The sequence below is a fragment of the Rhineura floridana genome, chromosome 6, assembly GCF_030035675.1.
Source record: "Rhineura floridana isolate rRhiFlo1 chromosome 6, rRhiFlo1.hap2, whole genome shotgun sequence".
NCBI classification, from domain to species: Eukaryota; Metazoa; Chordata; class Lepidosauria; order Squamata; family Rhineuridae; genus Rhineura; species Rhineura floridana.
Genome location: NC_084485.1, coordinates 1,567,527 through 1,580,166, shown reverse-complemented (window position 1 = coordinate 1,580,166; position 12,640 = coordinate 1,567,527). Strand labels below are relative to the sequence as shown.

The following is a 12,640-nucleotide window of genomic DNA, read 5'->3' as shown; positions in this document are numbered from 1 at the left end:
CATGTGTGTTACGGTTATTATTTATTTGGTTATGTATGAATCACTGTTTACGTACGCCTCAAGACGATTTACAAACATACCATAAAAAGAGCTAAAATAGTTTTTAAAATAGCACAAAAAGACCCTGAAGATAGGTGTTCATTTGCATTGTTTTGAACCTAAGGTGGCAACAGCTGATATAGCACAGTGCGGAGGAGAGCCTGGGAAAGCTGTCAAAACTAAATGTCTTCCATTGTTTCCATAAAGTGCAGAGAGTGGCCGCCTGTCATATCTCAAGACGGGAATGCTGTGCCACAGAGCAGGATCCCATTGGGGACAATGGGCTCTAGCCAGTGCTAGTCGTACTCAGAGTAGACCCATTGAAATTCATGAACATGGCCCACTTAGGTCCATTCACTTCATTGGGTGAGGAAAACGTAGTTTATTCATTTATTTATTAGATTTATATCCCGCCCTTCCTCCCAGTAAGAGCCCAGGACAGTAAACAAAGGCACTAAAAACACTTTAAAACATCATAAAAACAGACTTTAAAATATATTAAAACAAAACATCTTTAAAAACATTTTTTTAATGTTAAAAATGTTAAAAACATCTTTAAAAAAAGGTTTAAAAACATAATAAAAAGCAATAAAAAGCAATTTCAACACAGCCACACAGTAGGGATAAGATCTCTACTTAAAAGGCTTCTTGAAAGAGGAAGGTCTTCAGCAGGCACCAAAAAGATAACAGAGATGGTGCCTGTGTAATAAAGGTCCGCTTCCTATGTTGTGCAGAACAGATCTCCTGATAAGATGGTATCTGCAGGAGGCCCTCACCTGCACAGCGCAGTGATCGGCTGGGTATATAAGGGGTAAGACAGTCTTTCACATATCCTGGTCTTACGCTGTTGTAGGGCTTTGTACCCCAAAACTAGAGCTTTAGTTGGACATGGCCCAATATAGTGACCTGTGTCACCCCATAGCTCAAGAGCCAAGGGGCAGAGGGACACTCATCCAACACTGTCTACTGGGGCCACTGCAGAACAGTACCCCCCACTACCCATCTCCCAGTCCAGGAAGATACTCCGTGGTCGATGGCATCAAAAGCTGGCACAGGAGCAGCAGGGTCACACTCTCCCCCCGTCCCTGTTCCTACAATGGTCATCCATCGGGGTGACAGAGGCTGATTCATTCCCAAGCCCAGTTCTGAACCCAAATTGGAATGGGTCAAAAAAAGCTGTTTCCTCCAAGAATGCTTGCAACTGCACCACCACAACTCTCATGAGCACCATGCTCAAAAGGGGGATATTTGCAGCTTAGTGGAGGCATTGTCCTCTCGTGCAAAGACATGTTCACCACACCCTGGACCCCCCCAGTCATGCTCTCCCTGGCTAGCTGTAATCAGCCTTCAGGGGCAAGGACCAAGAGGGCACAAGCGCCATAAGAACATAAGAAGAGCCTGCGGGATCAGGCCAGTGGCCCATCTAGTCCAGCATCCTGTTCTCACAGTGGCCAACCAGGTGCCTGGGGGAAGCCCGCAAGCAGGACCTGAGTGCAAGAACACTCGCCCCTCCTGAGGCTTCCGGCAACTGGTTTTCAGAAGCATGCTGCCTCTGACTAGGGTGGCAGAGCACAGCCATCACGGCTAGTAGCCATTGATAGCCCTGTCCTCCATGAATTTGTCTAATCTTCTTTTAAAGCCATCCAAGCTGGTGGCCATTACTGCATCTTGTGGGAGCAAATTCCATAGTTTAACTATGCGCTGAGTAAAGAAGTACTTCCTTTTGTCTGTCCTGAATCTTCCAACATTCAGCTTCTTTGAATGTCCACGAGTTCTAGTATTATGAGAGAGGGAGAAGAACTTTTCTCTATCCACTTTCTCAATGCCATGCATAATTTTATACACTTCTATCATGTCTCCTCTGACCCGCCTTTTCTCTAAACTAAAAAGCCCCAAATGCTGCAACCTTTCCTCGTAAGGGAGTCGCTCCATCCCCTTGATCATTCTGGTTGCCCTCTTCTGAACCTTTTCCAACTCTATAATATCTTTTTTGAGATGAGGCGACCAGAACTGTACACAGTATTCCAAATGCGGCCGCACCATAGATTTATACAACGGCATGATGATATCGGCTGTTTTATTTTCAATACCTTTCCTAATTATCGCTAGCATGGAATTTGCCTTTTTCACAGCTGCTGCACACTGGGTCGACATTTTCATCGTGCTGTCCACTACAACCCCGAGGTCTCTCTCCTGGTCGGTCACTGCCAGTTCAGACCCCATGAGCGTATATGTGAAATTCAGATTTTTTGCTCCAATATGCATAATTTTACACTTGTTTATATTGAATTGCATTTGCCATTTTTCCGCCCATTCACTCAGTTTGGAGAGATCTTTTTGGAGCTCTTCACAATCCCTTTTTGTTTTACCAACCCTGAACAATTTAGTGTCGTCAGCAAACTTGGCCACTTCACTGCTCACTCCTAATTCTAGGTCATTAATGAACAAGTTGAGAAGTACAGGTCCCAATACCGATCCCTGAGGGACTCCACTTTCTACAGCCCTCCATTGGGAGAACTGTCCGTTTATTCCTACTCTCTGCTTTCTGCTTCTTAACCAATTCCTTATCCACAAGAGGACCTCTCCTCTTATTCCATGACTGCTAAGCTTCCTCAGAAGCCTTTGGTGAGGAACCTTGTCAAACGCTTTTTGAAAGTCTAAGTACATTATGTCCACTGGATCACCTCTATCTATATGCTTGTTGACACTCTCAAAGAATTCTAATAGGTTACTGAGACAGGACTTTCCCTTGCAGAAGCCATGCTGGCTCTGCTTCAGCAAGGCTTGTTCTTCTATGTGCTTAGTTAATCTAGCTTTAATAATATTTTTTCTACCAGTTTTCCAGAGACAGAAGTTAAGCTAACTGGCCTGTAATTTCCGGGATCCCCTCTGGATCCCTTTTTGAAGATTGGCGTTACATTTGCCACTTTCCAGTCGTCAGGCACGGAGGAGGACCCGAGGGACAAGTTACATATTTTAGTTAGCAGATCAGCAATTTCACATTTGAGTTCTTTGAGAACTCTCGGGTGGATGCCATCCGGGCCCGGTGATTTGTCAGTTTTTATATTGTCCATTAAGCCTAGAACTTCCTCTCTCGTTACCACTATTTGTCTCAGTTCCTCAGAATCCCTTCCTGCAAATGTTAGTTCAGGTTCAGGGATCTGCCCTGTATCTTCCACTGTGAAGACAGACGCAAAGAATTCATTTAGCTTCTCTGCAATCTCCTTATCGTTCTTTAGTACACCTTCGACTCCCTTATCATCCAAGGGTCCAGGCTGCAAAAACTGGAACTGATCCCACTAAGCAGGGCTTGATGGAGCATCAAGGGGAGCCTCTCTCACTCAGTGCCAGGCTCACTATGAAGGCCAATATCTTTGTCTTCAAGCGCCCAGCAAGCACATCACAGAGGGCTTCTGAGATGCCCCACGCGTTATCCACTGAAATAGGTGTCAATAGCCCACGGGCCACCATGAAGAACTCCGCTGGGCGATTACTTGGGGACATGGTGGAGGCAGAGAAGTAGGCCCCTCTTTGCTGCTTCCATGCCTTGCAGCAGGAACGATTTATGCTCTAGCACGTTTGGCCGTTTTTGCAGCAAGACTTTTGCCACCTGCCCTCTAGCCACATAAGGTCTGTTTGATCACACACAGCTCCCAAGTAGACCAGGGGGCTACACGCTCCACAGCACCAGAGAGGGTCCTCGGGAGCGATTGCATCTTGCTGTTCCGCAGCCAGGCGAGAGCTTCAGCAGGATTGCCAGCTCTTTCCACTGGGAGGATTGGTGCTGCTGTGAGCATAGGAAGCTGCACCATACTGAACTGAACCCTTGCTCCCTCCAGCTCAGTATGGCCTACTCTGGCTGGCAGTGGCTGTCCAGGGTGGCAGGCAGGGGACGTTTCCAGTCCTACCTGGAGATGCCACCAGGGACTGAACCTGGGCCCTCCTGTGAGCAAAGCAGGTGCTCTGCCACTGAGCCACAGCCTTGTGGCCTCCGGGGTCCAAGCTGCCCAGCTTGTGGTTAACTTCACCAGGATGGACCTTAGAGCTGGCAAAACTGGGCTCAGTGGGTCAAAGGCCTGACTTGGCATGTTGGAAATAGACAACCTCCCATGCTGCCACTACGGGGCACGCTTGAGTACTATTTATGCTTGAGTACAATCAAAGGGGAAGTGCTGTTTCTAGCCAGACTCAGGAAAAGTCTCTAGTTTCCTGTGATGTCGTTTCCTTTGTGGTGGTTGTTTGCCCTCCCCCTCCTCTTCCTTCTCCCTGTGCTGCATGTGCTTCTGTTGAATCCTCCACTACCACATGGAGCAAGCAGCCCTGCGGCCACTTGTCAGACGCTGAGAAACTATGGAGTGGGAGTAACCTCCATTTCTTCTTTCTGATTGTCCTAAGCTGTGCCTGTATCACTTGTATGCATGAAGTGTTTGTGAGTAAACCTTGTTGTTGCTTTTCCTTCACTGAAGACAGTTTGATTGCCTTATCATGCTAGACGGTGTGAGTCAGGGCTCAGGTGGGGGGGAGTGGGACCGGTTATTGCTCGTTCCGTGTTTGCCATTTTTACCTTGTTAGGTACAGATCCACAGAAAATTTCCCCATAAACACGAAAACCATCCGCATGACAGCTGATGTTCTGTAACTGGGATATTGAGGCCCCCCGGAACCAGCATCCTGGGGTTCTCCAGCACCACACGAAAGACCAGCTGCTGAGAACCACAGGAGGGAAGAATTGTTGTTGTGTTCAGGTCCTGCTTGCAGGCTTCCAGTAGGGGCATCTGGTTGGCCACCGTGAGAACAGGAGGCTGGGCCAGATGGGCCCCTTCTGCCTGATGCAGCTGCTGGAAGGCTCTTCTGATGTTCTTAGGACCACCTCCGCCAGCTTGGGCAGGTATGCTGGGAAGCAAGGCGGGTGGTACACCAACAGCAGGCGCAACCTGCCTCTCTGCAAGGTACAGGCCCTCACAGCCCAACAACAACAAAAAACCTTGTAATACATTAGTAGAAGGAGACCCGATAAGAAGGTGGTTGGAATGGATGCATGGATGACAAGGGAGTCAAAGATACGCCAAAGGAGGATGAGGAGATCTCAGAGAAGCTGAATGAATTCTTTGCATCTGTCTTCACGGTGGAAGATATAGGGCCGATCCTGGAGTCTCAATTAACTTTTGCAGGAAGGGAATCTGAGTTACTCAGGCAAGTAATGGGGGCCTGAATGACAAATTAAAAACATACAAACCACTGAGTCTGGATGGCATCCACACAAGAGTAGTTAAAGAACTCAAATGTGAAATTATTATAAAAATACGTAACTTGTCTCTAAGATCAGCCTCCATACCTGAATTGGAAAGTGACCAATATAACATCAATTATTGAAAAGGGATCCAAAGGGAATCTGGGAATTTACAAGCTGATTGCCTTAACATCTGTCCAGGAAAACTGGTGAAAAGCATTCTTAAAGAAGAATGAGTAAGCATGTAGAAGAGTAAGCCTTGCTCCTCCAAGAGCGAGTCCTGTCAGATGAACCAGTTTCCATCCCATTTACACAATGCTGTACATCCACAGTAGACCAGTAATCTTCCCCTTTGTCTCCCCAGTAACATGAAGGCTGAAGCTGAGGCTCATGTTGCTGGGAAACTCATATCATTTTTATTGGGTGAGCGTGTTCAGTACAAGGTTGCATTGCATGCCAAAGCGGAGTCTGCTCATCCAAGGAAGCAGGAAAGGAATTGGCAGTGGACGCCTGCGCAGGGTGAGAGGTCCTGTGGAAGGGCTCATCCCCTCTGGAGTCCAGGTTAGCGAGACCCTAGGACAGGAGAGAAATCAGGTGTCAGCAGGCTGCTTGTTCCAGATCCCTCGCAGGATCCCTGACTGGACATGGAGATCCTGAGCACAAAAAAGGGGAAGCTATATCGCGGGGTGCCCTCTGTCCAAATGATGATGCACACAAACACGAGCCTTCCCAACACTCTGCTGCCATCTTTCCAGCTGGCTCAGGCAATGCCACCCTGGGTGCCCTTTGCTACCGTTAGCTGGCCATATCTCCAGCATTCATTTACAAAGATAAATAAGGGCTGCTCTAGCCCTTGGAGAACCTGAGATACGCAGCAAAATGTGCAGACAGCACTCTGTCCAATGGTTTTCTGAAAAACAAGCCTCCCATCATCTTTAACCAATGAGTGAAGTCACAGATCGCTTAGAACATGTCAGGCTACTGTGCCTAACTTCGTTCCTTCTGCCACGCTGGTGGTGGTCCTGCTCTGAGGGATGGGCTTGGTACCCAATGGCTTCTCTTACCTCTCAAGGCTTTTTTGCAAATGTGGCCACAACCAGTGCCACAGCACTTTTCCCCAGGCCCACAAGAGAAATCATTGCTACAGAGTTCCACACATATCCCACGACCAGTGGTCCGGGGGCACCTTCCGGGACGCACTGAAAGAGACACAGGTTATTCCCACGCTAGGATGCTCTCCTGAGGCTTTGCTTTTCCACAAGTAGCTGGGAGTGGGATGGAACAGGGAGCTCCACATAGCACTTTAGAAGAACCCTATATTAGCAGCAACACCCTTCCCCATGGCTCAGAGCTCTGTATGAGTTTTACTCACAAGGAAGTCCTCTAGCAAATTCAGCTAAACATTCATGGCTTGTAGATTCATCCTGTTTTATTGCTTCCTGTTAATTCTGGCTGTGGGTTTTGCAATGAAGGGGCTGTTAATGGACTACCTTAATTACCCCAATGTCAGTTTCTGTTCCCACCTGGGCAGAGGGGGAAATGCTGGGACTTTAACTGTTGCTTTTCTGGCCTCATTTATAACATGAAATAGCAAGCAGGTTCAATAATTAGGAAAACAGCTTGGCACCCAATGGCTTCTCTTACCTCCCAAGACTTTTGTGCAAACGTGGCCACAACCATTGCTGCAGCACTTTTCCCCAGGGCTACAAGAGAAATCGTTGCTACAGCGTTCCACACATATCCCCACTCCGGTGGGCCGGGGGCAGGTTCCAGGACGCACTGAAAGAGACACAGGTTATTCCCACACTAGGATGCTCTCCTGAGGCTTCGCTTTTCCACAAAAAGCAAAGAAAGGAGGAAAACCCAAACCTTCAGGCAGAAAATGACCGCTTGAAGCAGCAACATGATCACAAAGGACTCTCTCCACGGCCATCCCCACCTGAGATGATGCCCGTTTCCCCTCAGAGTCCACGAGATGCTGAACTCATTGCAGAAGCCAAGCTACTTTGTCAGCACAAAGGCCGTCTAGAAGCCAGGATGCAAATCCTGGAGGATCACTACAAACAGCTGGAATCACAGCTGCACAGGTTGAAGCAGCTACTGGAACAGCCTCAAGTGATGCCAAGGTGAATGGTACCACTCAGTCTTCTCCTCCTACCTCGTTACAGAGGCCAGATAGTAATGAGCCAATGCTTCTCCGTGTAGTTGGCAGTCAGACTTCAGAATCTATGGGTGAGAATGATCTGCTCAGTCCTCCCCAGGACACAAGGACGGGGTTAGAAGAGGTCATGGAACAGCTCAACAATTCTTTCCCAAGTACAAGAGGCCACGATGTAGGCAGCCTCTTCCATGTGGCAGATGACTTGGGACGAGCAATGGAAACCTCAGTGACCATGATGAGGTATCTTTTCCACCTCCTAACAAGTAGAAATGAAGTCTTATAGGAATTTATCCAGCTAGTTTATTGATTGTAAGTCACTTTGGGTTCACTTTCGTGAAGAAAATTGACTAACAAATTAAATAAATAAATAATAGGTGGGAGTGGAATGGAATGGGGAGCTCCACATAATACTCTAAAAGAACCCCATATTAGCAGCAACACCCTTCCCCATGGCTCAGAGCTCTGTATGAGGTTTACTCACAAGGAAGTCCCTTAGCAAATTCAGCCAAACGTTCATGGCTTGTAGATTCATCCTGTTTTATTGCTTCCTGTTAATTCTGGCCGTGGGGTTTGCAATGAAGGGGCTGTTAATGGACTACCTTAATTGCCCCTATGTCAGTTTCTGTTCCCACCGGGGGGGGGGATGCTGGGTCTTTAACCATTGCTTTTCTGTCCTTATATACACCTTGAAATAGCTTAATAGCAAGCAGGATCTATAAATAGGAAAACAGTTTGGCACCCAATGGCTTCTATTACCTCCCAAGACTTTTGTGCAAACGTGGCCGCAACCATTGCTGCAGCACTTTTCCCCAAGAGAAATTGTTGCTACAGCCTGACATGCAGATCCCAGCACCGGTGGGCCAGGGGCCCTTTTCTACCATTAGCTGGCCCATATCTCCGCTTCCATTTACAAAAACAAATAAGGGCTGCTGTAGCCCTTGGAGAGCCTGAGATATGCAGCAAAATGTGCAGACAGCATTCTGTCCAATGGTTTCATGAGAAACAAGCCTCCCATCTTCCGTCACCTTTAGCCGATGAGAGAAGTCATTGGCTAAGGTCCTGCTCTGAGGGATGGGCTTGGTACCCAATGGCTGATAGGCTTCACAGACTTCATAGGCCAGGCTTCCTTTGCCAGGTGAGACTACTACTGGTAACTTCTGTTTTTACTTTTTGGATGAAACTTACTCCCAAGTAAACCAAGTTCTCTTTTGTTGGGATAAACAAGCTTGCATGCATCCCTTTGATAGGGAGATGTCCCTTCTAGCTAGAATTTGGGGAGATCTCTATACTTGTTTACCATGATGTAACTTCCTTAAAGGGTGGGGTTATTTACTTCTACTTCCTCCTTTCTGAAGGGGATATTGATCTCTTTAGCATAATTCTCCATTTTAAGCTTCAGGAGTGAGAAACAGTCACATGCTTCACTTCCAAGATGTTCCTTACAATGGATTAAGACTTCTACTTTTTAAATCTAAGCTAGAGCCTATGTTTTTCCTGAACATGTGAAAGGTCGTGAGTAAACCTTATTTATACTTTTTACCTAAGAAGTCTGTCTCTGTTGTTTATTTAACTAGTGTACATGAGAGCAAGGTGGGGCTGGTTATTCTCAATTCCGCTGTTGCATATATACTTTGCTAAGAGATAGGACTACAAACTGTTCTTAATTCATTTAACCCAAACAGCTTTAACATGTTGGTGTTGCTGCCTTCCTTTCTGAGAAAATTGCTTCCTTGTTCACCCCTCCCATAGCAGCAGCATCCATTCCCCACAGGGAAAAGATTAAGGCTGCAATCCAGTGCATGTCTACTCCAAAGTAAGCTCCATTGGGTTCAATGGAACTTACTCCCAGGTAAGTGTGTATTAGATTGCAGCCTATGTTTCTTAACAAGAGAGAGAGAGAGAATTTTGGCTGGGCAAAGTTTGACAGAGAAGTGAAGACATTGCTTTGAATAATCTGTTGCTCGTATCCATACCTCGGCACAGTCATTAACCAAAGCGGAGACAATAGTCAAGAAATCAGAAGAGGGCTAGGACTGGGGAGGGCAGCTGTGAGAGAACTAGAAATTGTCCTCAAATGCAAAGATGTATCACTGAACACCAAAGTCAGGATCATTCAGACCATGGTATTCACGATCTGTATGTATGGATGTGAAAGTTGGACAGTGAAAAAAGCGGATAAGAGAAAAATCAACTCATTTGAAATGTGGTGTTGGAGGAGAGCTTTGCGGATACCATGGACTGCGAAAAAGACAAATAATTGGGTGTTAGAACAAATTAAAGCAGAACTATCACTAGAAGCTAAAATGATGAAACTGAGGTTATCATACTTTGGACACATCATGAGAAGACACGATTCACTAGAAAAGACAATAATGCTGGAAAAAACAGAAGGGAGTAGAAAAAGAGGGAGGCCAAAAAAGAGATGGATTGATTCCATAAAGGAAGCCGCAGAGCTGAACGTACAAGATCTGAACAGGGTGGTTCATGAGAGATGCTCTTGGAGGTCGCTGCTTCATAATTACAATAAGCTGTAATTAACTTGAAGGCACATCACACACACACACACACAACAAACTGAGGCAAGAAGCACCCATTTTCCTTCTGCATTTGCAAATTATAATGCTTTGCGTCAGGAATACTTTCAGATGCATGGGGGGAGGGAATCGAAGGGGGGAAGAACTCACAACCTTCTAAAGCCTCTTTAAGAGAGAGAGAGAGAAAGGGTTCAATTCTTCATCCCTTTCGAATGCTTTGCAACTAATGTGCCCCTCCTCCTCTTCTGAAACTGAACTGATCCATCACCTCTGGGAGGGGGGTGAAAACCCCAAGAAGCAAGCGCAACGTACAATTCCTTCCTAGGCTGCCTGCTCTGAAGTCAAAATGGTCATTCCTGGGGTTGCAACTGCCTTCCACCCTCCCCCTGCAGAATCCCTTCATGCCACCTCTGAGCCACACACTCACACTGCACCGCTACAGATCTGCCACACGGACAAGCACACCGCTACTATGGAGGAGGAGACAGGACACACACCCCTTGGGTACATCCATTCAGCGGAGGCCACAGCAATCTCCTCCTTGGGAGTGCCAGCCCATGGAGAAGGCAAGGAAGAGCCACACTGCAGGGCAAGAGACAGGATGTAGGCTGGGGGGGCAAATATCTGCTTAATTCCACACACACCCCGGAATTAAGCAGATTTTCCACCAGCTTCTGCCCACAACCTGCCCCTTGCCCCGCAGTGCTGCTCCACCTGCTCCTCCTCTTCCTCCTCCACCTGCTTGGAGATGCTTTGCAGATGGTTTGGCCGGATGGTTTGGCTGGGGAGCCCCCTCCCCTCCCGCCTCCTCCTTCGCCCTGGTGTGTGTGAGAGAGTGTGGGTGATGGATTGGGGGCAGCTGGCAATGGGACAGTGGTGAAAAAGTAGGGATAAAATGTCCCCTCTCCAAAGCAGCGGAATATCCTTGGTGGGTTTCCTTGCAGAAAGGGTAAATCCAGGTTATATGGGGGCAGGGGATACGGGAGGCATTCTGATGCTGGCAGCCTCATGAGAAGAGCCAATATCGCAATAAACATCCACCTAGAGGCACCCTTAGAGCCATATAAGACCCTTCCCCTTGTGGGAAGCGGCAGGACCTGAGGAACAGAAGAGAGCAAGGGCTGAAAAGTATGGCCTGTGAGAGCTCTTTGTTCCTTGATCCCACAATTTTTGGATCAGGTGTGGGAAGGAGGACAGGTGGAGCATGCTGGGAATCTGGAGTCGCTGCTCGCTGACTGCCTTGGTGCATTGAACAGGGGCCTTCTGCACTTCCTAAATATCGGTCACCGGCTGAGCAGTCCTCTGGACTCTCCAGAGCAAATGTGCAATAAACAAGCCGCTACAATTTGTAGGCATCTGGCTTGGCTGCGGAGGACATGTGAAAAAGACCTGTCGTCTGGAAACCTATGTCCTCACTGTGGGAGGCTGTGTGGATCCAGAACTGGCCTCCACAGTCACTTAAGGACCCACCGTTAAAGACCTTATCTTGGAAGACAATCTTACTCTCGCCAACGAATGGATGAATGAATCTGCACTTACGAGATTCGACAGGTGCCCAATCCCTTGACTTTCCGGAAACAAGTGAAGGTGCTTTTCTTCCAATGTGCTTTCCCAGCCAGATGAAAAAGCCTCTGCCCTGAGTGTTTATTTTGTATCGTTTTTGTTATGTTTTCTTTTAAATATATCTGCTGTTGTTTTTAACTCTTTTTTTGCTGTCCATCGCCTTGAGCCAATAGTGTAAAAGGTGATTAATAAAATAATGATGATAATAGAATCACTGAAGTACTAGCTATAGTAATATATTAGTCTAGTGAATTTAAAATCTATAAGATCTCCAGAGTGTGACTTGTTTGGCTAAGGTGATGAAATTTGATTTGTGTTTATTGTTGTGCCTTAAGTGTGATTTTTGATGAATGTAGTAGTGGATGTATTCTAATCTAATTTAAAATCGTCATCACCATCATCACAAGCTCCCAGCAAGACTCAGCAACAGGATGCAAAAAAGGCCAATGTGCGCTTAGGCTCCATTAATAGAGCCATTGCTTCCAAGTCACGGGAATTAGTCATAGCTCCTATTTCCATGAATCAGACTTCACCTGGAGTGAAGGAGGTAGACAAATCGGAACAGGGAAAAGCAGTGCAGAGGGCTCTGGGCACAGAAAGCAAGTTGTGTTAGGAACGCTTCTTAGACTCGCAGAGAAAAACGAGAGAGGGAGGGTGGCCTGTGCTTCCTCCTCCTTACCTCTTTGTCCAGCTGCAGAGGGCAGCTCAGCCCAGATGGTGAGGAGCCCCACGAGGAGGAGGAGGAGGAGGGACCCGGCCTTCATGGTGCTGCTCCTTGCCAAAGAGTCTGAGCACCACGGCTGACCTGGGCCAAGATTTAAAGCCTCCTTCAGAGAAGGTTGAGCAAGAGGGAACTTCGCCAGCAGAGGTGACAGTTGGGTTTCATCACTCTGAGCCGGAGCTGGTGGGTGTCATCTTCGAAATTGGAGGCAAAACCTGCTTGTCGCTGGGCTGACGCTACTCATACTGCTCCACCTGCCAGGTGAAGGTGGTGGCCTCTCCTCCTCTTGCCCCTTTCCCAGATCTTGCATTGCACACTGTTGAGCAGAGGCTCGGCCCTTGTGCAGGTGAGTGGCCCCTACAAGTGGTTGCAACAGACTTCCTTTCATGCAC

The 12,640-nt window shown here is 47.3% G+C and overlaps 1 protein-coding gene across 7 annotated transcripts; it reads right to left on the bottom strand.

Moving 5' to 3' along the window:
- Nucleotides 1–5,662: 5,662 nt before the first annotated feature.
- On the bottom strand, nucleotides 5,663–12,300 carry LOC133386520 (WAP four-disulfide core domain protein 18-like). 7 transcript variants are annotated; one of them, XR_009763181.1, is made up of 5 exons: nucleotides 8,616–8,709; nucleotides 7,428–7,495; nucleotides 6,914–7,048; nucleotides 6,334–6,468; nucleotides 5,663–5,842 (listed from the first exon to the last, which is right to left on the bottom strand). XR_009763181.1 is itself a non-coding variant. In XM_061630177.1 (4 exons), exons 1-4 carry the CDS (start codon nucleotides 12,289–12,291, stop codon nucleotides 5,832–5,834), a joined length of 366 nt encoding a protein of 121 aa, XP_061486161.1. In that variant the 5' UTR covers nucleotides 12,292–12,300; the 3' UTR covers nucleotides 5,663–5,831. The 7 variants fall into 7 exon arrangements, 2 of the variants coding, with proteins under 2 accessions (XP_061486161.1, XP_061486162.1); XR_009763182.1 differs by lacking the exon at nucleotides 8,616–8,709 and adding an exon at nucleotides 8,187–8,455; XR_009763179.1 differs by lacking the exon at nucleotides 7,428–7,495 and having other exon boundaries at nucleotides 8,616–8,710.
- Nucleotides 12,301–12,640: the final 340 nt, after the last annotated feature.